This window comes from Toxotes jaculatrix, chromosome 13 (assembly GCF_017976425.1).
Source record: "Toxotes jaculatrix isolate fToxJac2 chromosome 13, fToxJac2.pri, whole genome shotgun sequence".
Classification (NCBI taxonomy): Eukaryota; Metazoa; Chordata; class Actinopteri; family Toxotidae; genus Toxotes; species Toxotes jaculatrix.
The window spans coordinates 1,385,508-1,411,334 of record NC_054406.1 but is presented as its reverse complement, the minus strand read 5'-3'; the positions used below and the strand labels follow the sequence as shown (position 1 = coordinate 1,411,334).

General features: G+C 43.1%; 1 protein-coding gene across 1 annotated transcript; it reads right to left on the bottom strand.

Moving 5' to 3' along the window:
* Positions 1-4,103: 4,103 nt before the first annotated feature.
* On the bottom strand, positions 4,104-25,765 carry LOC121191762 (ectonucleotide pyrophosphatase/phosphodiesterase family member 2). Its single transcript, XM_041053143.1, is given in 28 exon segments — positions 4,104-6,691; positions 12,898-13,051; positions 13,321-13,453; positions 14,848-14,925; positions 15,268-15,409; positions 16,356-16,495; positions 16,821-16,881; positions 17,001-17,173; positions 17,346-17,433; positions 17,754-17,832; positions 18,078-18,205; positions 18,341-18,372; positions 18,466-18,591; positions 19,222-19,330; positions 19,426-19,498; positions 20,079-20,144; positions 20,956-21,011; positions 21,503-21,622; positions 21,835-21,914; positions 22,086-22,186; positions 22,492-22,549; positions 22,644-22,769; positions 23,183-23,222; positions 23,225-23,334; positions 23,909-23,924; positions 23,927-23,956; positions 23,959-24,018; positions 25,733-25,765. Coding segments are annotated over 28 exon segments (2,568 nt in total). The 5' UTR covers positions 25,751-25,765; the 3' UTR covers positions 4,104-6,520.
* Between the last annotated feature and the right edge of the window lie 62 nt (positions 25,766-25,827).

Sequence of the window (25,827 nt, the reverse complement as noted above, 5' to 3'; positions counted from 1 at the left end):
ACGTGAGATGAAAAGGTGGCAAGGGGTGGGTAATGGTTAGCTAAGATAGCTTAGCTAACATGTAGAGATTCAAACTGCAAATGTGAGTCTCTCATTGCTGTGAATATCAGTAACAGCTGACAACTTGGAGATGTTTATTGGTTTGACAAGTGTTAAGATAAGCTGCAGCTGTAGTACCGGTAACTGTAGCCGGTAATGGACGTTTGATGATGCTGAGATGATGCGAAATGTTGACTCATACCTTGAGTCTGGCAGGAACTGGGCATTTGCTCTATCAAAGATGGGATCGTACAAGCTTTTAACGGTGCCATCAGCAACCTTGAGCTTGGAACTATGACAAATAGCTTCACTTGATAAGCTCTAATTATGTTTTGAATTATGAAAAATCAGGACTTTGAACTGACAAACTTCCTTTAGCTGTCACTGCAGTAAAGTAAAGTAACGCAATATTGAGTATGTATCACCCCACAAAGACAGTGGGCCTGTCGTTTTGGCATTGTTAGCTGCCTTGTCAGACCTGCTGGTTCTGGTTCTGGTTCTGGTACTGAAGCTGCTGATCTCCTGGGATTTTCATACATAACAGTCTCTAGAGTTTAACTCAAGGTGGAGCCAAAAAACCAAAAAACATCCAGTGAGAAGCAGCTCTGAGGACAGAGACACCTGGCGGTATTGTTGAGAGTATTGTTGCTGACCATGTTCATCCCTTTATGGTCACAGCTGACCATCTTCTAATGGCGACTTCCAGCAGGATAATGCTCCATGTCACAAAACTGGTTTCATCAACATGACACTGAGTTCAGTGAACTTCAGCGGCCTCTTCAGTCACCAGGTCTGAATCCAGCAGAACATATTTGGGATGTGACGGAGCAGATTAGCAGCATGACTGATGTGATGAATCATGGCAGCACGGAGCAGAATCTCAAAGGAAGGTTTCCAACAGCTCCAACAATCCATGAGACCCAAGGGATATTATTAGTATTACTAATGCCCCCATTGTTAGCAAGGTGTTCCTGATAAAGTGCTTGGTGAGTCTATATTTAAGGTCAAGAACAACACCACGATGTTGTCACACTAACACCAGCTGTGAGATAAACTGTCTAGAAACCGAGTTTTGAAAAACAATGACTTAGACGAGAATTTTCACTATTGTGGATGTTTCAGGAGCCCTTTCTTCACTGGCCTTCACCTTTACACGCACTATTATCCCCAGTCTGAGTCTTAAGACTTGGGGAAATCTTTTCGTTTGTATGAAGAAACATGCGGGCATGTCTGGAGACAGATGTGTTTATTTGTGTTCTGAAAGACCAGCTATGGCCCTTCGCCCGATAGGTGACTCACAAGCAAATTTTGTGCCTCAAAGCCAATCCACTGATGCATGTTTGGTAAATAAACATCTACTCCTCATCTCATTGTGCTTTCTGCCTTTCCTCTGCCTTCCTATCTGCAGCTGTTCACAGATTCAACCAACAGGCTGTGAGGTTTGTTTTATTTTATTTTACAACAGTTGGACTCCACAAACTATAGGAACAGAGAAAATGATTTCCAGGACTTTGCAGTATAATAGAGTACAAACAATCTGAGCTGAGCCTAAGCTCAGATTTTACTCTATACGAGCTCTGGCTCATATTCATTCTTGGCAAATGCGACCTGTTGTGGTATAACTCCAGAGTATTTAAACAATGGCAGCAAGTGTTTCCGGATGAATGGAGGCATCTGTGTGCTTAGTCATGAATAGGAAACAATAGAATCTCTCTCATTCATTACGTGCAAAACATTAGTAACAGCAGAGGTTTTAGTAACTGTGATGCCTCACGTACACTTAGCAGAGAAAAGTCATTGTTTGAGCCAGGAACCATCTGAGAAAGGATCTCGTAAAGAGGGGACATTTACTCTAGATTAGATCTTGGTTAAAGTGTTTCGTGACAATGTTTCCAAGCCATGGCCGTGACAGGCCGGGATCTGTTACACTGCAGATGAGATAAACAGACAGATGAGGTAGGATTTTCCACGTCTTGCCTTAAAGTGACGTGAGGTGTTGTTTTTGTACAGCGCTCATCAGGACACTGTGCGGTTAACCTCCTACGACGTGCTTGAGTATAATGGGACAAAAACACTGATTACCTTTCCTGTAAATTCCAGGTTGTCTCAACAGTTCACAAACAAGAACAGGTTTTGTGGATGGAAATAATCTGTTCTGCATTTTGTTGACTCTCCTGTTAGAGTCGGCCGCTCAGTTCAAGCCTCTGCTCACGTTTCCCGGGCCACGTTCCGTTCCTTATCTCCTTAGATCTGCCATTCTCCTTTCACGCATCAGATATCCTTAGTCTTTCCTCCCTGTTCCTGTTCACCTGCCCATGAACAGGACTGCCCATTCACCCACCTGTTTCCATTCGTTATCAACCCTGCATTCACTCAAACTCTCCCCACCTACACTTCATTCACAACAGTCTTGGACTGTTTGTATCAGTTTCCTTCCTTTGGTCCTTGTCGGCTCATCGACTCGTGTCCTACGTGCTCATGTTTTTGCTGCCGAGTATTTTTCCATTTTCCTGTGATTTTGTTGCCTGCAGCTGTTTTTTTTGTTTGCTTGCCTGTCGGTTCATCCACCCACCTGCCTCTTAGCCTGTTATCAGTTAAAGTATCTGCCAACAATCCAACTCTAGACAAAAAGTTGGAGGAAGAAACACCAATGCCTAAAATCCATCAGTGTATTCTGTGGCATGAAGCTTTCCCCTCCAGCCTGTGCATTCAGACAGGTCGAGTTTGCCTGTGTTCATCCATCAGACTGAAAGATACTGAAGAATGAGAACATTTTCACCTCAGCTCCACCTGCAGTATGCTTTACAGCTCCAGCCCTCTGCCCCAGCATCTGTGGAGTGAGTTTCGTTCACTTGCTGTGGGTAAAATGCAGAGAATAATCCCCAGTTTACGGGATAATAAAACGTAATAAGCTTAAAGTCACAGCATGGATGCCCTGATAAACAGTTCGGACTCAGTGCTGACTGTGTCTCCCCTGGTGAGGATGACTGGGTGTACAAAGCATCTAGACTTGATTATATCCTGTTCTCCTACCAACAGATATACTGTTTGTTCCTTACAGAGCTGCGTCGGCAGGTTCAGGAAGCACATACCCCATCACTACTTTTCACTGTGCAGAATTTGGTCATTCGCTGAATGAGGTTTGGGGAAAATTGAGGCAGAATTCTGTATGTTGCATATTTGCTTGGCAAGTTAATGAACACAGCCGAGTATCCAGTGAGTTGGACTGTTTGAGGATGACAGAAACAAGTCTGACTATGATTAGGGACGTTTACACCAACAACAAGCTTTGAGTAAAGTTCAAACTTATGGCCATCTGCTTGGAAACTGCTGAATACGTACAAACTTAGTCACCACTCTGGTACTGACATCTGGCTTATGTTACCTGTAGCTGTACAAAGTTAATTCACCCACTTTCAATGGAAATCATAACATTGTGCTAGAAACTACAATAATTTACAAATAAATGACATAAGCTGAAAGCCAAATGTGTGTCACTGCTGCGCTCATGCTGAAACAGGAGCATCTGGTTTCAGATGAACTACAAAAAGTTAAAAAGTCTCCACATGTTGTTCAGAGAAAAAAACTAGATTTAAATTAGTAAAGTAAGTAAACTGATATGCTGCAGGAACTGTTCCTTACAACTAAATGAAAAAGAAATTAGTACCAGTCATTCAAAGTTCAATTCTCTACAGCTTTTATTCGAAAGACCACATGAATAAAACGTCTTCACTTACAGCTTGGCAAGCTCCTAGGTCATTTTATTGATTATTTCTCTGTTCTACTTATTACCACGATAGCTAGCTATGTTAACTCATCAGTGTAACGTTACAAAAGTAAATGCCAAACTTGAAAGAGCACAGGTTCTGACTGCTTCCATCTGTGTAGAGTTAAATGTGTGAATGCAGGAAGTGGAATGAGGAGATGAGGTGACTGTGGCTTCAGCCATATTGCAGAAACACAAGGACCAAGTGATCAGTGTATCGCAGAGCTACTTCTGTATTTGACCAACCAGACATTTAAAAAAGGATTGGGAACTTTATCCTGAGGACATTGATCTTTTCCAGCTAAATGAACGGCCTGTCTTATCTGCGAGTCGGCACTTCCCTAAAATACGTGTGTTTTCCATCCGTTTTTATTGACCTACCAAACTTCCCGTAGTTAGGGATGTGCAAAGATTTGCAAAGAAACATGATTATGTGGAATATTTTAAGAATGTTAATCATCAGTTTCACTTCCAAATCCCGAGTGAGTTGCTGCCTCAGACTGATAAACCTCTTGTGTGTCTGCATCACCACAACAACACTGCTGAAAAAAATGTTATCATGACAAAAGTATGAAAATAAGACCCAGATTTAAACCTAAATCATTTTCCTTTACAGCACAATCAGTCTTGTCACCTCCTGGGAACAAAGCACAATATGACTGTGATCTGTTTCTATGTTATTACAGTGAACGGGGACAGATCTGTTACACTAGATTAATACCGTAACACTAGGTGCTGTTATTATTATGATGCTACATAATAAATATAAAAAAATTGTATAAAAATATACACCTAGATGATCAGCTGAGACAGAGGGAGGGAAGGAGATGTGGAGATGGAGAGAATCGTTGCAATCACTGCGTGTGCACCAGGGTTAGAGATTAACTATTTCTTTTTCTCGTGTTTGTTTTTTAACAGTAATCTCTGAATCTTTCTGGGAAAATTTCACTGAACTTATACGCTGCCAAGAAAAACTTCCATTTGTACCATTTACATTTGTCTGCTGGAAAATGTCATTAAGCAAAAAAAAAAAAAAAACCAACAACAAACAAACAAACAGCAAGGAGCTGTTCCGGGAAGCTTATGTTTCTTTTATCATATTGCTTAATTTATGTGTTACTGACTCACTGGTTGGGATAGAACAGTATTTTCCTCCCTGTCTGACTGCACTGTATAAACATTTTGTCCAATTTATCCACACAACAATATTATCTTTATATCAAAAACAGCATTTCTTTACGTCACTGTAAAAATTGGCCAATCACGAGCACCCGTGGTAACACTCAGGGCACCAGTCATATATTTGTTTGGAAAAGATGAATTTCCAATGAGGGGGATCCACTTTAAAATCTGTGACTAATACCTGATATTTTAGGAAAGACTATTATTATTTTCTGACCCTGGTGTTCACATGACATGTCCTGTGTGTCTATACATGTACCTGTATGCATATGTATGTTGCATGTTGTTTTAGAGGAATAGTTTTTATTTATTTTTTTGGTGGTGGGGGGGTACGCTTATTCACTGAGTGAGAATATCACAATCACTCGTATGTGTGTGTGTGTGTGTGTGTGTGTGTGTGTGTGTGTTAAATATGAAGCTACAGCCAGCACAAAGACTGGAAACAGGGGGAATCATTTGCCTGACTCTGTCCAAAGGCAACAACATTCACTTAGCACGTCGAAAGCTAAACAAACGAGATGTGAGATGTTAATTCGTGAGCTTTATTAGATTTATTATTAGATGTCAGTTGACAGGCTTTGTTACATTTGGACAGACTCAGAATAGCAGGTTTTCCCCCTGGTTTCCAGTCTTTATGCTAAGCTAAATGCTAACCAGCTGCCAGCTCCAGCTTCATATTTCACCTACAGAAATGAGTGGTGCCAGTCTCATCTAATGCTCAGAGAGTAAGAGTACCTCCCGAAAACTGTTCCTTTACAGAACCAGACCAGCATTTTTATGTTAGCAGCCGACAAACTAAAAACGATTAAACGTTGCTGTAAACTCTCTGATTTTTCTGTGAACTTTTCAAACTTTTCAGGCAGGAATTGAATTCTGTTTATTTCCATTCAGCATGAAAATCTAATTTGAAGGTTCATTTTGAAAAGTCCTCCCTGTGTATCTCACAACGATCACATTCCCTGTGATCCGACAACTAAAGCACGTTTCAAGAGTCTACTACTTGATTTGTGTAAGTAAGAAATGACTTGTGTTTCATTCTACAACAACAACGGTCTGTAGGAATACGAAGTATACATCATTTATACTTATGGAGTTAAAACACTGCTATGGTCCTTTATGTGTTCGTGAGGATGTACTGTGTATTCTGTATTTATGAAAACTGTAGTGGCAGTTGTTAGAAAAACCCCCCATCCTGCATCATTCCTGTGCTAGCTTATTCTTTCTCAGATTTCATGGACAGTATTGAATATTCCTGTTTTAATCTTCAAACTACTACTTGCCAAACCTTTCGTTTTAATCTTTTCCAATTTCAAAAATGTGCTCCCCTTTCCAGGCACTTCCTCAGGTGTGGAACAACAATGCGCTGGCTGTCCAGTGAGCATGTGGTCAACATGCAGGACTTTTACAAACAGCTACATCCTCTCTCTCTCTCTCTGTGTGTGTGTGTGTGTGTGTGTGTGTGTGTGTGTGTGTGTGTGTGTGTGTGTGTGTGTGTGTTCGTCTGTCTGTCTGTCTATCTGTCTCTCTGTGTGTCTAGTCGTCACTCTCAAAGGTGTGCAGGTAGGTTTTGAGGCTCATGGTGCTGGTGTAGGTGAGGTTGGTGGATCGGTAGAGATCCAGGCCCGTCAGGATCTCCACATCTCGGACTCGGGCCGTATGGAGCTTCAGCAGGTCTTCAACCCACTGTGACTCATCCTCGGCGCTCTGCAGAGACACAGAAGTAAAGTGTTACACCCTCCAGGTTTGCTGGAGTCAGAGCTGGGTCCACCAGCTGCATCCCATCCTGCAATCAAGACTCCTACAAATACCCCACTCCTCTGCCCAGGACCCTGGCTGGGTTCAGCTTCCTGCCATCTGTATCAGCATTTATTCGGGCTCCTTGACACGAGTGAACATGTGATCAGGAAACTCACAGGTGAGATTTTATGAGAAAGCTACATTTGGTGAACAAGACAATGAAAGTGTCCCAGGTTTGTTCAGCAGCTCACAGAAACCCTAGGACAGTGTCTGGGGTGGACGGTGAGCTTACGACTTGAATACATAAATGCTTTGCTTAATGTTGCCTCGAGTGTCTTTTTTCACCTGCACATAACCATAAAAAACTGAATCATGCTTCAGCTGCAACAAGTCGATAATTTCCAAAAAAATGAATCAAATGCACTGCCAGTGAAAATCTCTGAATACGCTGCGCAGACGTGGGACTGAGGATTTATGACTGTACAGTTCACACAGTAGTAAGAGCAAAAGGTCACGGTCTTTAGTGAGCTATAAACAAGATCAATAATATGAAGCGACGGAAAGATTAGTTTCAGGTTGAGGAAAGGTCGTTGTTTAACACTTTAACACTGGTATCTGGAAAGTTCAGCCTTTGCTCTGCAGTTTTACAGTTGTCAGGGAAATGCCACTGTTGACTTCACACTGTGCCTCATTCAGGGGAAACAAAAGTAGTAGGAGCAGAGGACAGTGGAACTGGAGAGAGCGTGCAGCATTTGGTCTGCGCAGAGCTATGCCACTAAAAATAAAGTCTCTTCCTTTTGGCTTGATCTTTGGCCTTCCCCTAAAAATTGTCAATTAGTGCTTCCACGTTTCTCGAGAAAGCTTCATTTCCAGCTGCAGTGCCATGGTGCCCTGTAAATGTTTATTTGATTTGATGGCTCAAGCAGGAATTGTCTCAGGAAGCCCCTTTTAAATTTAATGGGAATGTATTGTAAACTTTAGCTCACATCAGGGACCTGAAACAAAGGCCCCCATGAAAAGGCAGCAGGGAGTATTTTTCCTGTTAAAATGCCTTTGCACTTGCACAGAGTTAGCACATCATGTTTACACGACAATGGGGGGGAAAAACAGCGCTGTCTTTAAACTGTGAGACTATATGAGGTTAAAGCACAGGTCTGTTGATATTCCACGTTTTCCTTATTGTCAAGAATCTCATAAAACAATGAGTGTACAACAAGTATTGTGTAAGTATCCAAAGCCTGATGAATCTTATTCCTCCTTTTTAAAAAAAAAAAAAAACATCAGTGCGTCACTCTGTTGCAGGAAGCATGCCATCAGACATGTTCTTCCCTTACCATGAGAACACACACACACACAGTGATTTTCACTGACGTTAAACTTATTAAACCTAATTTCACAAAATAGGTTCAATATTTTTGACGGAAATTGCGTCCACATGACAGAGATGGGAACAAGCAGAAGCTAAAACTGGCTTCACCATTTCAGCTTTGCCCTAAAATGGCTACGCTGGCAAAACACATGGACTACTCATGACCATCAAGAGTCATTATTTCCATCAAATAGGAACAAACTCAAAATCATTTCTGGTAATGGAAATGTTCCAATATCATATGTATCATTTTACTGTGAAATTAAAATGGGTAAACAGAGGAAGTTGTGTATCCTGGCAAATCACTGTTGTGGATCATGTTCCACATTTGTAGATTGTGGATCAAAATATTTTGTGCAGAAACAATTGTTTGATTAATCAATGAACACCAACCATCCAAACACTGAGTCACTGACTCAGTGACTCACTAAGTCAGACTCCCAGCTCCAGACTCCCAGATCAAATGGTCTTTTTCAGGTTCCAACTGACACAGGCTCACGTCATGTTGAAGTGACGCCACGAGGACACCTGTCAGATCTCACACAGCTCCCTCTCCAACCTCCCAAACCATAAACGGCTTTGTCAACTTTTCCACACATGCAGCTGATTAACAGCAGCGCCCCCAAACAGCGTTAGCACACTCGATGTGTAAAATCAGTGGATAATTAACTTCCTTAATTATCTAATCTATCTTCTCAATTTAATTATCTGATCATCTTACTTTTTATTTTTCTAATGTATAAGGCAACATGGTAAAACTTGTTGAGCCTGATGCATTTCATTTCAAAATTCATGAATTCAGCTGGGTGATGTTAAGCAGAGACCAGAGGCAGAGTAAAAGGAACAAAATGTCAGAACTGTTTGTTTGGCTACGTGTGTCTCTAAATCATTTTCAGATAGCTCCTCTAAAAAACAGCCAAGTCTGTGGTTTGACTTTCTCTTTTTTTTACTTTGCCTTTTTGTTTTGTTGGTTCGTGATGAAGAAACACAGCAGTGTTCTGTGCAGACTGAACAGGTCTGTCTGAAGGTTGGAGAAACACATGTGAAATAACTTTACATCTATCATCCACAAAAGTTTTATGAAATTAAAGTTTTATCGTGTGTAAAATCAAAGTGTGAAAAAGACATTGTGTGTCTTTAAAGGGTCAGTTCACCTAAATTACAAAAGGCTTTGAACTGTAACTTCTTTATATCACACTGTTCACTTTTATTTTTCTTAGCGCCATCGCTAATTTTAATCACATCATGTGTTTCTCAAAAATTGCTTTTAGCTGGTAGATTTATTTCCTCTGCTGGTGGGAACTCCACGGCTTGTGGGAGACCCTGCTCTTGCATCAACGGATCCTCTTGTTCCATTAATATTCTTTATCCTCTTTGAAAATGATTGAGGCCCTTTTACAAGCAGAATGTATAAACTTCCTTCCAGTTATACATTGAGAGCATCCAGGCAGGAAATAAGCGGTTTCGTTCACCCAACACTCAAATGGATCTGAAAGCCTCCGCCCTGATCTTCTTGGCAGATCAGCTGACGGAGCACATCAATTTCACAGACACAACTGAACTGCACAGGGAGCTTCCAATTCAGAGGAACAGCACCAGAATTTCCCAGTGGTGTTTGATGTCAAAGAGGATTTCAGCTGTAAGGACTGTTTCAGAAACAGTTCATTCATTGACGGCCATGACTTTTCCCCTGAAGCAGAAAAATACCTCCAGTAATCTGGAATAAATGTGACCTCGCTCTCCAGTGACTTCTCTCACACTTCCTCAGTCCTGAGGAATACCAAAAATAAGATCCTGGAAGTGGAAACTGGAACATAGAAACCTGCCTTCTTTCAGCTGAGGTTTGGTGGCTGTGTGTTGCCTTTGTATTGCGATGACTATCCACAGTGCCGTATGTATAATTTTTGTGTGCTGATTTTGTGTGAGATTACAGTTATTACCTTCATGCGCGGGGTTGTGACCTGGTGAGAATCTGCCCAGCCTCTCACTGCATCCCACACAACTAGACAACTGTCTCCTGCCTGCATGAGCAGTAATTCAGTGATTCACGACAATATAATTACAGTCGTGTAATATAATATAGCATCATGTAACGGGAGCCATTTTTCTGTTTAACGAGTGTTTTTACTTTTTATACTCAAAGAACATTTTGCAGATATCGTCTGCAGGTGTTGTTCTGCTTCTGCATTAATGAACGATTGCTATGAATTGACTTCATTCACTGTTCCTCTGAATCCTCACAATCATGTATGAATCAGAAGTTATAGTTATTTATAGTAAAGTTTATGGTCATTTAGCTGCAGTGTAGGGAGCATGTGCTTGTTACTAAGCTGTAATTATTATTAAGTCAGATGCTAAGTCACACAGCAACAACCCCTGAGATTCACACTTCCTTTTAGGTTGATGTTTAATTCCTGAGTGTCGCTGATTAATTTTGCACGTTCGTGTATATTGGTCAAGGAAACAGACTCTTACTCATAACCTTTATATTTCATAAAGTCAGAGTCTAATATGTGAAAGAGGACATAGTGTCACAATGACTCATGTCTGAGGTTCTGCATCTGTGTCACAGTTTGCAGCAGCACTGATGCTTTGCCAGCGGCGAGGAGATTCCCTTCAACAGGAGACAGGGAAGCAAGCGTAAACAATGAGAGCAGAAACATGTGCTAAACCTCAAAACAATGCTACTCTGTCTGATTTTGTTTAAGGAAAATTCAGATGTAGATACTATTTCTGTTTCTATTTTTAAGGCCTAGTTTGACATTTTGAGAAGACACTTGTTCACTGTCATATGGAGCGAAGGACGAGAAGAGTCATACCACTATCACATCTGTGTTTTATTCATGGAGCTGGAGTCGGGAGGCAATTAGCTTAGCATAAAGACTGGATGCAGGGGAACAGCGAGCCTGGCTCCACCCCGAGTCTTTCGTTACGAAGGAAACCCTAATTACACAGTGAAATAAAGTCAGTGAAATGCTGTAAGCTCTGCTTTCTTTTCAAATAAATTTAGCCCCGATTTAGCCATGATATCTCGCGTCTTTTCACCTGCAAATTATCAAAACCAGAATAAACCACGAGAATTTTCAGAGGACCAAAATACAGTTTGTAATAAGCACTGACATTAAATCCAGACCTCAGAGATTAAAGATCTCCCACGATGGATCTAGTTTTGTGGGAGAATGTCTATAAATTTCTTCATGTGAAGTCAGTGAGAAAGCACCTTTTTTTTCTAAATTACTGAGGACAGCTTTCACTTCTGCAAAGGCAAGACTAGAGAATATTACAGATCTCTGCTGCTGACCATACATGGTGTATTTTGGTCGAGCTGCATCACTCAAACTAACCACGTCATTTCACCCGTGTCTCTTTTTTCCCCTCTTGATAACTTCCCTGCCAGTCACCTGATTCCCACACCTACCTACCTACCCCCCCACCTGCTTCCCACTTCCTCATCAGTCCTGCTTGCTGCTTACAGCCTGCCCATGTATTTTGACTGTTGCCATTTCCTCTTTGCTTGCTTTGGCCCTCTAAGCTTTCAGTGAAAGTGAATGGCTTTAAATCTCTACCTGTGTCTCTGAGACGAGCTCTGAGTCCTACTCGCTGATACGTGACACACTGTGTGTGAATGAGCCCATATTTTATTGCCATCATTTCCTCATATGTAACTGGAAAACATGAGTCAGCATTACGGTTCCTTTAACATGTATGCGCTAACGCAAATCAGTTAAAAATAAACACAGTTTCCAGCAGCCAGACGGGGTGCACAGCGAGGTCAGGTGACTTTAATATCAGTGTGTTTTTGTGGGTAACACACGGGTCCTTTCCTGAAACTGATGATCTGTCCTCTCTCTTTAATTCAGTAGTTATTGAGGCTGCAGGGGTTGGGGCTTAGTAGGGGGCTTCACTTACTCATTCTGTGACCTCCAACAAATCCTGCACTGTTATGATACAGGTGGTTCATCTTAGTCCAAACTCCCACAGTCATTTTCCCAGCTGTGCCTAATAACTGAGCTCCGTGCTTATTTTAAAGTTGTGGCTCTGTGGCCTGTGCTTTGCCTAAACTGGTGCTCTGTTCTTCTGACTGACTGGATCCTTGTGCAGACTGAACTGGTAGAAGCTCAATAAGTACACACACTATGGTAAATAGTGTGAGCTTGATAGGCGAACTCTAGCGGCCATGGTAATCATGAGAGGAGCAAAGGAGGGAGTTCTGTATAGAATGAAGCGCAGACCTTTGTTTCCCTTCTGGAATGCATGGTCATCGTTGAAGTACTTACTCTAATCCACAACATGATCTCTCCCCAAATCTTACAAAACCACCGCTGTTACATAAGCGTAAACACGTCTGTATTACTGTAACCAACCTAAACTATGACCAGTCAGTGAACCACTGCCTAACAACTGTTTAACAACAAATCAAACACTGTGACCTGCACATGGTTTTTTATCAGCGGTGACATAAAAACATTCTAACCGAGTCATAATGACTCGGTTAGAATGTTTTTGAATGGGAATATCCCTCCGAGGGTTTAGTCAGGTCACAGTCTGACAGTGACAGAGATCACTGGTGGAAGACGCACTCAGATCTTTTACTCAAATAAAAGACCACACTGCAAAAATCCTAATAAAAGTAAAGTAAAATTACCTTAAATGTAAATGGAATTCATTACTTTCCACTCCTGCTCCTCTGCTCCTCTTATTCAGTCACTGTCAGGTCTGAACTGAATTCATGCAGCTGCTGTGACAGATGCTGAGACAGATGCTGTGACAGCGCTGCCCCCTGCTGGAAATCGTTTGAACTTACATTGCAGGCCTCGCTGTTGTCTGGTCTGTGAGGAAGCACGAAGGAAAAGACCCTGAGTGCTCCATCACACTCCTCCAAAGTCTGGTTCAGCTCCTGGCAGCTTGTCACAACAGTGTAAAAGTGGGTGGGGACGGGCGGAGCGTCGGGCGAAGACCTGGACAGAGGAGGGAGCAGGGACATCAGAGTTACATAACTTGCTTTATAAAGGAAGTTGTTTTTTTTTTTGCTGGCTGTGGGCTGCTGGCTTATTCCTGCCACTGACAGTGTCTCAGTGGAGCAGTGTGAAACAACAGTCAGGACTGAGTATTGTGACACAGGTGTGTGTCCTTGTGTGTGTGCAAGATACAAACAAAATAGTGCTACTTCTGGTAAAATACTCCACTGGGAACCTTTGACCTCTAGTGGTTGACCTTTGACCCTTACTCTTTTATCTTCTCTGCGGTGTCGCGGAGGCCGTCGTAGTTGTAGTCAAAGATGGGTCCAGCGAGGATGTTGATGCCATTGTTCTCCTCTGCGTAGCGTCTCAGCAGCGCCCCCTGCAGGTAACTCCACATTCCTGCACACAGAAAAGTGAACAGTAAGATGCAGCTACTCAAAGCACCGACCTCTGGTAAGTATCAGGTATTTATCAGTGTCATCAGCCTCTGATACCATGGGGGTTCCTTCCTGAACTCATCAGTCCCATCTGCACCTGAATCTGTACGTGGATCAGGAAGCCTGCATGTTAATGCAGGTGTAAATGCATGCAGGTGCAATCAGATCAACAAGACCACACCTGACTCGCACTGTGATCTCAGCCAGGTGTAAATGCCAAACAGAAAAACACTGAAACATCATGTTTAAGTTTCTCCAAACTTTAGATGATTTGTAAAATTTAGTCTTAATTTAAAGGAATTTTAAAATCTAAGGAAACTAGTGTGCTTTGACATTTTAACCCTGGAGGTTGTGAATTAAATAAAACTGTGTAGTTCATCTACAGTTCAACTAAACCTTTTATTCATTTGTTAACTTAATAAAAGCACAGAATAAATACTGATAGGTAATCCACTATCACGAGAGAGGGGAGCAAATAATAATAATTACAGCTCATAGAACTGATGTTGAATTATGTGTGTCCATATGAGACAGAGATTCAGACGCAGTGTGTTTTGTCCGAATGAGTCCTCTCTCCACAGAAACAATGGGTATCAGGCGGTCCCCGGCTCAGACCTGACATCACCACGTCTCTGTCCTTTGTCTCCACAGAAAACACTGCTTTTGTTCATATATCAGACGCATCAGTTCAGTTCAGTTTGTAGTGGGTGATTGAGCACTATAACCAGTAAAGCAACCAGAACTTGGTGACCCTACCTGCAGCCTCGGACCTGCCCCTGAGAGAACTGCCCCCGGGAGAACTGCCCCCGTCATTTTCCTCACTACACTATTAAAGAAGGCCGCGCACAAGACCCACAGAGCTTAGCACTGGTAAATCAGCAGCACAGCCCAGCACAGCAACCTGTTCTTAAACCGACACGTGTCCCTGCCGCCCAGGTCGTCTACGCGAGAGACAGTGAGGCTGCAGGATGAGAGAGATTGTACAGATCAGAGCACACCTGGCCCAGGTGTAGCTCGCTGCAGCTCATGACCGCAACACACAGAGAAAGAACAACAAATCCCCAAATCTCCTCTGAGCCCACCACTGATGCTCCCGTAAACACACAGTTCACTGACTTTATTTCCATATGAGCGAAAAAAGGGGCGAAAATACAAATACTAAGAAAATCAAATGTGATCTTTCATGTTGCGGAGCTGAAAGGCGAATATGTAGAAGACCAACAGGCTCATGTTTACCAAATTTTCAACATTCAAGCTGCAGTTTGCAAAAAGCAACAATCATTCGTGAAAGAACCTGATTTCAAGCTTCAGTCAAGTTCTCTCTGTTGTGCTTTGAGATGAGATTACGTGACTCACTCTTGAAGGCGGGGAACATGGGAACAGTGTTGGTGATGAGAGAGGCGTCGTATCTGGACTCGGGGGACGAGGCCAGCTCTGTCAAAAAAAAAAAAAAAAAGAAATCACTGAACACTGTTTTCACACTGTCGTCACAGGAACGTCACAGAGAAGAGGAGAAAGAAAAATCAAAGCAATGTTTTCTTTTATTGACTGACACCTGCACTATGAACAAAGCAAAAACTAGATCTGTCATCAGCATGGAAAAATGTGTAGAGGTACTGCTTCACAGTTCACATCTGGTTCTGACCTGTAACGCCATTAAAATGCTTTACTCCGCCTTCTTTTTCTTAAAAACACACCCTGCTCAAAAATGTCCAAGGAACAAAAGGAATGGACAACCTGTCTTCAGCTGAGACTATGTGCTGTCTGAACGTTTACCTGGGGGGAAGAGGAAGCCGTGGGTGAGGTGGCTGCTCTGGCTGTAGGTGGTGCAGCTCTGACTGTGATCGGCCGACACTCTGGAATCGACTCGGATACACTGGACACCGGGGGACACGTCCGGCACAGGAGTCATGTCCTCCTGAGAGACAGAGAGAGAGAGAGAGAGAGAGAGAGAGAGAGAGAGAGAGAGAGAGAGAGAGAGAGAGAGAGAGGAGTGAACACAACCGAACACAGACACATACAAAAAACATTCTGAAAAAAAAAAGATGGAGAGATGTGGATGAAAGAGGGAAGATGAAACTCTGTCAGCAGTAAAAGAAAATGACAAAGAAAAAAATTCTGTTAGTACTCATGTATGATTTGTGCCTTTATGTGTGTGTGTGTGTTTCCCATATGTGAGCAGCTGCGTCCTGTAAACCTGCAGCTGATGGTTTCCTGTAAACATCAGACAAACGAGTCTGTGTTTATTGGTGTTGCTGGACTTGTTAGTGTTTATGTTTACGTGCTTCTGTAGCTCCGTCATGTTCCGCTCTGACATAAACACACTTTCACCCACTGCAGACAACTTCGCCTGCTGTTTGATGCGGCCTGATTTTTACAGACCTGACACCCAGATTTCATGAATGAAAGGCTGAAAGTCAGGAGCTGGAGGAAGTGGGGACGGGGGACGAGGGGGAAGCCTGCAAACTGTGTGAGGAAACATACCGTCCTGCTGCACGCATGTCAGTGTGCACTAAACGTGTTTTTTTTTTTGGAGGAAAATAAACTGTTTTAATAGTTTTAGAACTTTCTGGACTCACAGAGTGACGTGTTTTCACAGTGTTCCTGTTCTAACAGTGACAACTTGTGTTTCAAGCAGCTTTTTATTTCATTTTTCGGTGCATTATGAAAAACTTTGGAGACTTGAAGTAAATTTGTTATAACTGAAGTGATGTGGGTGGGTTAGAATTGTTCAAGGAAATTCTGACATAACAAAACTGGTGACAGAAAAACTATTTGCCAAAAAGCTTTGAGCTATTTTGTAAAAAAAAAACAAACAGAAAAAAACATGCAATAATCAGCGCCTCAAACAGGTGTGTGTTTACCTGTCGTGGCAGCGTGTATGCTGTCCACAGAGGCATGGCCAGCTCTTTGCTGTATCCACTGATGAACTCCACATGATGAAGCAAACTGTACCGAGTGTCAAACATCACCGCCGGGCGACCAAATGGAAGGTGTGTGCTGTCTGTGTAAACACACACACACACACACACTGTCAGTCCCTACCTCCCCTGTGTGATGTGTTGTCATGTTCACCTGAGATTTTTCTTATTGAACAGCTGGACTGTGGTTCCCTGTTCCCGCCTCTACACCTGTGGTTCCCTGTTCCCGCCTCTACACCTGTGGTTCGCTGTTCCCGCCTCTACACCTGTGGTTCGCTGTTCCCGCTTCTACACCTGTGGTTCGCTGTTCCCGCCTCTACACCTGTGGTTCGCTGTTCCCGCCTCTACACCTCCAGTCACTGTTATTTATCCTTAAAAAAAAACCAGCCCAGTATAAAAGAAGCCTACTGTAACTGTAGATTCCATCTGGTGCAGGACTGAAAGCTTCGATCATCTCCTCAACTTTGTTCTGAAACAGAAAAGCGCAGATGAGCAGGTGTCAGCTTGTTTTGACATTTTCTGTGGGTGAATGTTGATTTTATCTGACGTCAGAAATGACGGTTTGTGATCTCACAGTCCTCCACTGACCTCATCATCACAGCTGCAGCCCAGGTCATGTGTCACAGCGACCTCGGAGTCAGACGCCAGCGACGGTGGTGTCACTTCCTCTGGCATGGTGGGTCGGTGCGGCGGCTCTCTCAGCATGTCGTTCAGGCTGCCGTATGTCCCGTTGTTTGGTGCCGGCTTCAACCCCAACAAGTCTGACACGGACAAACAGAAGAGAGAGGGAAAGTGGATCAGCTGGTTAGAGGAATGATCCGAAGGAGAATCGTTCACCAGATTCACTGACGTACTGACTATGCACAACTACTACTCTTCTGCTGTTCATTCATTCAACTTCACACCTTCACATGAAAAGAAAAACATTCTCACCACACATGACGTTGTATAACTCTATATTCTCAAACTCTGGAACTCTTTTCTTGAACTTGAAGCTCGGCCCGTGACCCACGAAGATCGTCTGCTCACAACAAAACAGATGAAGATTACAGTACAGTGGACTTTTCTTCAACACAAACAAAAGTTTCTGTTTAGATTCACGGTTCCACCTAAAAGCATTGTGTCCGTACTTCATGTTTAACAAACGCAGTGAATGTACATTTGTCATAAAACAGCTTTTATTTTGTTTTGGTTTTATTTTTTGGTGCGTTGCTGCCACCTGTTGATCGGTGTGACAGTGTGAATGTGAAGGAGCATCAGAATGAAACAAGGACCCACGTTCCACACGCCACCTTTAACATTATACATATGGAACAGAAGAGGAAATGAACAGCACTTTACCCTCATGCTGGTTATCTTGTTGTCGAAGCCGTGGTCGCCAAAGAAACCGCAACGAGTCCTCAGTTTTTCTGGCATTTTCCTGAAACAGATGTTTCTCCTACAGTGAATTCTTCTGAACTGACACAGAAACAGTTTCTGATGCTACAGAGCGATAAGGACAAGATCCTGCTTTGATTTCTGGAGCAAAAGTGGGAACAAATCTTACATGCTGTCACCGTCAGATGAAAACCTGCTGTGTCCATAGTACTTAAAATACTGGAAGTGGAAGTAAATCATTGGTATTAAAACATCACATGTCAGATCTGAAGCAGTCGCTCAAACTACCTGGCGATGTGCCACTTCCTCTCCATCAGCAGGTGGACATCCTCGATCCTGCGGTTGTTGGCATAGTGAAGCCTCTTGGGTAAATTCTGTTTCAGGTACGGCTTGAAGTGCTGAGTCGGCATTTTACACTGAAAAAACAAATGTCTAGGTGAACGACCTGCCCTCTGTGGTTCTCCCACACAGACAAACACAGGCAGCACCAGACAGGAAAAATGGTTTGATCCACATCTGGATTGTGACTGTGTGTGTTTCGTTGTACTTACAGTGAGGTTTGCAACAACTACTGCTGGGTCATCTGGAAAAGGACGCCGTCATGTTAATATGGAGCCTGATATTTTTTAAAAATTGTCTTCGTCTTTATTGCTTAAACCAGAGACCGCTGCCTTACATGTGGTGGATTTGGGGTCGCGGGGTCGTATCCTGCCCAGGGAGCCGGGGATCAGCGTGATCTCGTCTATGTTGAGTGGGTAGCTGCTGAGGAACTCTGTCCTGTCACAGTGGGCCTCCTCCATACCTGAGAGACACAAAGGACAGCCACGGAATAACTCACTTCTCAAAAAAATTTAAATAATACACAACAAAAGAATTCACTCTAAAAAACAATGATCACAATATCATTATAACATGTTATCAAATAGAAGTTCACTTAAACTTACTCTAAAAACACATATTTCTTTTTAAACAAGATACTTGGTCATACTTGGTCACTTTCACCACAAAAGACAAAACACCCCTCCCACTCCACCACACTTGGTTTCTTCCCCTATGATCCCCCCTATTTAACCAAATGGACCGCTCCAACCCAGGTTTGGCTGTTCCTGGTCTGACAGAGGAAGAGGTGCAACAGAGGAGACAGGTGAACACAATTTACACTCAGTAAATCAAAGACACAGTCACAGTGTGTCCTCTGTCCTTCACTTCAACTGGTTCATATGAGAAAATCAGTGTCTCTGTGATTCCATTACAGGAATAGGTTTGGTATGAGCTTAGTTTAGTTTAGTTTAGCTTAGCTTAGCTTAGCTTAGCTTAGTTTAGTTTAGCTTAGCACCAAGATGGAAGCAGAGAAAAGCAGCCATCTCTCACGAGTCTCCAATAAACGGGTCAGATGTAACTAAAGAAGATGTGACTAACACAAAGGTCATACCGTGGTCTCCTACAATGATGACGTTGACACATCGATGCAGGTTCATCTGCTTCAGGCCGTTCATCAGCTGACCAATGATGTTGTCCAGCTCCCTCAGAGGGTTATCCAGCTGCACACAGGGAAAAACAGAGACAGGGACGTGATGTGATGAAGCATCGGTTGTTGCCTCCGCTGACACACACACACAGACACACACACGCTCACCTCACTGCTGAGCGGCCCCAGTCGGTGTCCGTAGGTATCGGGCTGCTCTGAGTGGACAGCGTAAACGTACGGCCTGGAGACGGACAGCGCAGACAATTTAATGGTGAGGTCTACTTTCACCTTAAAACTTATTCAGGTATGAGAGGTTTTTTTTTTTTTTTTTGAGGTCACCATGATGAGTAAACAAGATAAAACCCTTCGCTGAGCCTGTTGTTTGGCAGCGAGGATCTCACCTCGACTCACCCTGAACTGAGGAACACTGAAACCCACCTAACCCACTGCCTCACTTCGCTATTAAAACACCTCATGACCCCTTCACTGACCCAGCATCTGCACTCACAACCTAAAGAGGCACTTCACAGTCACTGAGACATGCACATCCTTCAGTCCACTGAAGAGGCAGCTCAAAACCTGACATGTGAACAGGTACAAAACACCACAGGGAAAAAAAAAGCTGGTGTGTGTTAAAGTTAAAACATGTTTCATAACGTGTGTGTCTGTTAGTTGTGATGGCATTTTGTTGTTTTGTGACTGTGAATAAGCAGAAACTTGACATATCACTGTATCTGTCAGGAAACTGAGAAAAAAACATGTTTTGAAAACTGTAAAAAATAAAAAGATTTCTCTTTCATATGTAACTAATAACAACAGACCTCTCATCATCAGGCAGATGCAGCCAGCGCAGGATGGTCAGAATCCGCCTCTCCAGGGGAATCACCCTGGAAACAGAACGTGGTGAATGAAGTAACAGGACAGCAAAGGTAAAAAATACACACACAGATAATACACACTTCATTCTATGTGCCTTTGATACTCGACTCACTTTATAAACAAAAAGGACACAGTGAGAACTGATCTGTAAGTCCAGCAACATCTGTGTAACACACGTCCTCTGACGACCACAGTATATTTTAAACTACATTACTGTCAATAGCAACATACATGAAACCAGTCTAATGTCTGTCTTTCACCACTTTGTCTTTTATTCTTTCTTAAATTGACTCATTTTGACAGTTTTTTTGTTTTTATTTGACAAAGCGGTCGCTCTGTTTATATGAAGCTCATGTGAATTCATGTAAATCAGCAGAGCTCAGAGCAACAAACTGCTGGTTCCACTGCTTTGGGTCATCAATAGCCTCTGTTGTGACTGAGTGTGTAGGAGTATTGTCCTGTGTCTCTGGCCATTGTCAGCCAGCCTCAGGATGTGACGAGCCCTCGGCCACTCCCGTTCTCGTGCTCATTAGGTCATGGATACGTGCCTGCGCTGTCAATCTGTCCGATCAGAGGACTGAGAACAAACTCTGCACTGCGGTGATCAAAGCTCCAGTGTCTCTCTCCTGCATATGTGTCTTTCCACTTACCGTTTACTCACCATTGCCATTTTTGTCCCAACCCACATTCTTTACCTCCTGAAACTACCTGGAACCCTGATTCTCATAACTCAGTCTTAAAGGTTTTGTAAGTTGCCAGTTCTGTGCTGCGTTCAGGGTCTGAAGCTATTGAAAAATATTCCAGTACTAACTTAAGTACCAAGGCCAGAAGAAAGTGCCTGCTTTCACTCCCTGTTCCTCGGCTGTGATCCAGATCTGTAACACAGAAAACAGGATGACATTCACAGTTACACTGTGTGTCCATAGATCCGTCATACTGAAACCTTTTTTATTTCCTCACCACACAGCTTACTAAGTGTATACAGTATTTACTCTACCGGACAATTTTTCAAACTGTAACTTTGGATCAATTAAACTTCATAAAGAGAAAGCAAATCTTTTCCAAAGATTTAATACATATTTTTGTCTTGACTCGTCTTTAAGCTGTTTCAGCACCACCTGCAATTTGCAGTACACTGACGGCGTGAGCACACGATGTAGTCAAATGTACGTGTTAAACTGGGCTCGTGTTTTTACAAAGTTTCAGCTGCATCAAAGCCTGAAATGATTTCCCGAATGAGTGAAAGGTATTGAACTGATTGCTGACCACAGAAAGCACAGTCTTCTGTCTCTCTGGTTTATTTAGTCAGCCTGTGAGTTTGAACTGATTCCATCCAATCACACGCTGGTCTCTGGAGTTTACTCACTGGCTGTCCGCCCCACCAGCGGTGGTTCAGTTTCTCTCTGGTGCGCAGGCTGAAGGTGGCATTAAACACCGGGTCATGCATCGTGTTCCCCACAATCCCATGCGACTCTGGGTAAAGACCCTGTAAGGAGATCCCACAGAACAGTATCACTGCAGCTAACATATTAAAAGGCAGCGGAGCAGCAGGGTCACAGCGGGAACAGGCTGTAGGGACGTTCTGAACATGGCCATTGGCAAACACATGTATTTACTTAGCCTACAAACGTAGGAGTACATATTAACATCCCTGCTTTACTGTACCTACAGACACAGATATAATCCTGTGTCACTTACCGTGGCCAGGGTGTATAAATTTGGGAAGGTCTTTGTTGGATAGACTGGTCGCATGTAGGGTGCTGACGTACCACACGATCCTGTGAGGAAACACGTGCAGCTTTTTAAACTCAAATCAGGCAGGTGAAAATGATAAAGCTGTAATTTACACGTCAGCAGCAGCCAAACGACACACTGACATGTATGACTGTACAACATGAGAGAGCTTCTCTAAGATTCACACAGATCATGGCCTCTAGAATCATACATACTCAGCTTATGTATGTTGGGGATGACAGATTTGCCCTTCTTCAAGTAGGAGGCTCTGAACCCGTCAACAGACAGCATGATGAGTGGAGGACGGATGAAGCTGAAGAGCACAAAGATGACAATGATACAGTTCAACAGAGGCAATGACTGGACCATTGACAGGTGACTTCAGAGTCCTTAAGACTTCTCGCTGAGATGAAGGAGTCATGAAAGAGAAAAGGAACGATTCAAGTAACATCACTTGAGTCATTTCTGCTTGGGCTCGGAGACTGTAACCGAAACCCCGCGCTGCAGCCTGGGGATGTTCTAATGAAAAACGCTTTGCATTATGGGAAATAAAGGAACACGACAGGAGTGTACCACTACATACCACATTATGAGCTTCTCATCAGACTCAGACTCACCCTGCAGGGGCATTCTGCACTCTTGATCTCCTCACAGTCTCCTTGCACCCATGAAGTCTCACCTCAGAAGGAAACAGTAGGAAAAAGTTAACACCTGCTCTCATTCTTTTTTCATTTACAGATGTAGTTAATAAGGAAATATCTCATCGTGAGTACCTTTGCAGAGGGACTTGTAGTTGGAGCAGCAGTCTCCTCTCTCCAGACAGTCCTCTGAGCAGTGGCAGGCATGGTCATCGTTCCTCTCCTCCCCACAGCGATCCGGTGTGCACTCAAAACCTCCCTCTGACACACAGGAAGGAGGAAGGTTCGTTATATATCGTTGTATTACAGTCACCTCACTGCTGACAAATGAAATCTACGCTCAGACCTATGGTCTGTTACAAATGACCCGGGTTACAAGCAGAAAAGCAGATCCTATAAAAAAAAGAAAGAATTCGTTGGAGACTTTTGTCTGTTGGAAAATGTCCCAGTGTTGTTTGCTTAATGTTTTTCAAGATGAAACTGTAGGCTGCGCTCTCTTCGCTCAGCCAAGGTCTTAATTAGCATCAGATGAAAATGAGCATTTTGTAGCTCTGCTAATGCTTATGTTAACTGTTATTATCAGGAGAAGAATAGAGATATAATAATGCCAGCTTTATTCTCTAAGCTGCAGATGAGAGGTGACGTAGGTGGGGGCGATCCTGTATCAGACTGACCGGTTTTCAGGCAGTGCTCAACGAAGTCCGAGCAGCAGCTGGTAGTAGGTTTTTACACAGATTGTCACATCTGCATCCTGGAGGTTTGGCCTCCTCCAGCTCGAAGCACCTCCCCTTACAGGAGCCCGCTGAGCTGACCCACTCTGAGATGACTGCAGGGAGGAGAGGCACATTTACACTCAACAGACAGCGACAGTCAACGGCAAAGCTTCAACTGTGAAACTTGGTTTTTCATTGACTTGATATTTACCTCTGACCTTTCACCTTTTTTCCTGAGCAGATCAAAGGTTTTTACTATGATTTCCTAGTCTGCAGGCAAGTGTTGGACTCAGCAGAGTCTAGAAATCTAAACTGAATAATCGTCTTTTTGTTTTATCAAAAGTCACAATCTTTGTTTTTTTATTTAATGCATAACAGTCATAATATCCTCATTTTACCACATATTTGTTTTACATTTATTATCAACAATTAATGCAAAGAATTTTCACAGCATAAGAATTAGTTCTCAAATGTCAGGCTGTCCTTCAATGCACCAAAATGGTCCCATGTTTGGAACTTAATCGCCACATGATGCAAACAAACAAGAAACCACCTGTTTGGTCATTTGAAGAAATTTAAAGACAGGACAGCCAAACTTATTTTACAACATGGTTCCAGATGTTTGAAAAAAACAGATGTTTGCATTTATTGTGACTGAGTGTGACCAAACATCAGGGCTGAGCTCACCTTTAGTTTGCGGTGGGGTGGGTTGTCTCCTCCCTCCGCGGGGCCCGACTAGCTTGAAACACATAAGCTTTGCTGACATCAGTACCCCACAGGCAGATCACAGCCACTATCTGTAGAAAACCACAAGCCACATTATTTTTTGACTCCAGTTGGAGAAATCACGGCCCCACTTTCCACTCACGAAGGTCAGACTGGAAGGGCGGTCACTGTGCTAGCTGGTTTGCCCAAACTAGGAGTTTCTTTTTGTCTCCACTGAGACACATTCATGTTCAACATCTCACCCAAAGGGGGTCAGAGGTCAACGGGCAGCCAAGAATGGCAACCTTGGAAAGCTGAAGTTTGAAGTGTTGTTGTGATTCCGCTCCTTGTATATCTCAGAGAAGAGCCTGGTGCTAACTCAGCACTGATAAAGGCTCCGTTTCCACCACAGTCACGGGACATAGATGTGTACACAGTCAGAGCACGAGCAGTTTCCATCTAAATGTTGAAATGGTGGATTTTTCCTACAGGAAGGAAGCCGATAAGGCCGATAACAGAAATAAGAGCAGTGAGTCAAGGTTGTTATGACCACTACCTTTGTGATTAACAGTGGGAAAATCCAGTTCAAGGTAAATGAACATGTTTCTGTCCTCTCACACAAAAAGTTTAAGATGTTGTCAAGGGGCTTTAACTGTTGACCCCCAAACACAAGGCATTTAGGAGAGATAACACCCTCTGGCAGTCATCAGCTCAGTCATAGCATGCTATCATGGTTTTGTCATGTCATGTGTGATAGCACAGTGCTGGTTTATATAAGAAATGCAAAAACAGTTTTGCTTTTCAGCCACTACAAGTACTTCACACAGTTTGTCTCACGCGTGTCCAAACTGTGATGCAGCCTATGAATGTAAAGCTCAGGAGGATGAGGGCTGAGAGAACATTACTCAGCAGTACTCCCTCACCGGCCGCAGGCAACAGAAATGTGTTTGGGGGTCGAAACGTGGCCAGAGATTCACAACCTCTGTCACACAGCGAGTCACAGCGAGAGACACAGTCACAGCTCAGATGTGATTTGAAGCTCCACTGATGTTTGCTGACTCTTCAGCTTCTGAACTTAATATAAAATAATATTCTGAAGAACGCTGCCGCAAACCGTTCCAGGAACTCTGGAGTTCCACGAGAAACCATCTGACAAAACCCAGAACTTCTGAATTAAGCAACATCACAGAGATAAAAACATATTTTAAAAAGTGTGACACTAAATCTCTGAACACAGGCAAACTATAGTTTCTCCTTACAGGTGTCTTACATGGTTATTATTATTGAATTATTGGCTTCATTCATTAAAAAGGCAGCGGTGTCTCCCCTGGTCTCTCCCTGCAGTAATTAATGATGATGATGATGTCAAACTGCCCGTGGTGTAATCAGCCTACAGCTTTTGCTCACCAGGTAAACAAATCTGTGTGTCACTGTTGACAATGAGCTGCCCCATCCATCATCATCATCATCATCATCATCATCATACATCTCTGTACTTTGCCCCAGTCTCAGTCAGACCAAAACGCCAGCAGGCAGCAGCCATGGCAGCTCCATAATTCATATTCCCCGCTCTCTTAAGGTAAAAACTTCACGGCTCGTATTGACGTGAGGCAAAGTGCAGCTCTCTCACCCACAGGTCGATACATCAATTCCGCAAAGCGCAATCTTTTTTTTTTTTTTTTCGGGGGAGGGGTGGTGGCGGTGAGGGGAGAGAGGAGCTGAGAGACACATCAACCGTCCAAAATGAAAATCTAAAACACAGCGACATGGGAATTGAAACAGTGAACTGTCACAGTCTTACCGTACCAAATTGCCCAGTAGCATGTTGCAAACAGTGAATTCGCTTTTGGCATTCCCCCTAAAAAAACCACTAAGCTCAGAAACTGTGGCAAACGTTCCGA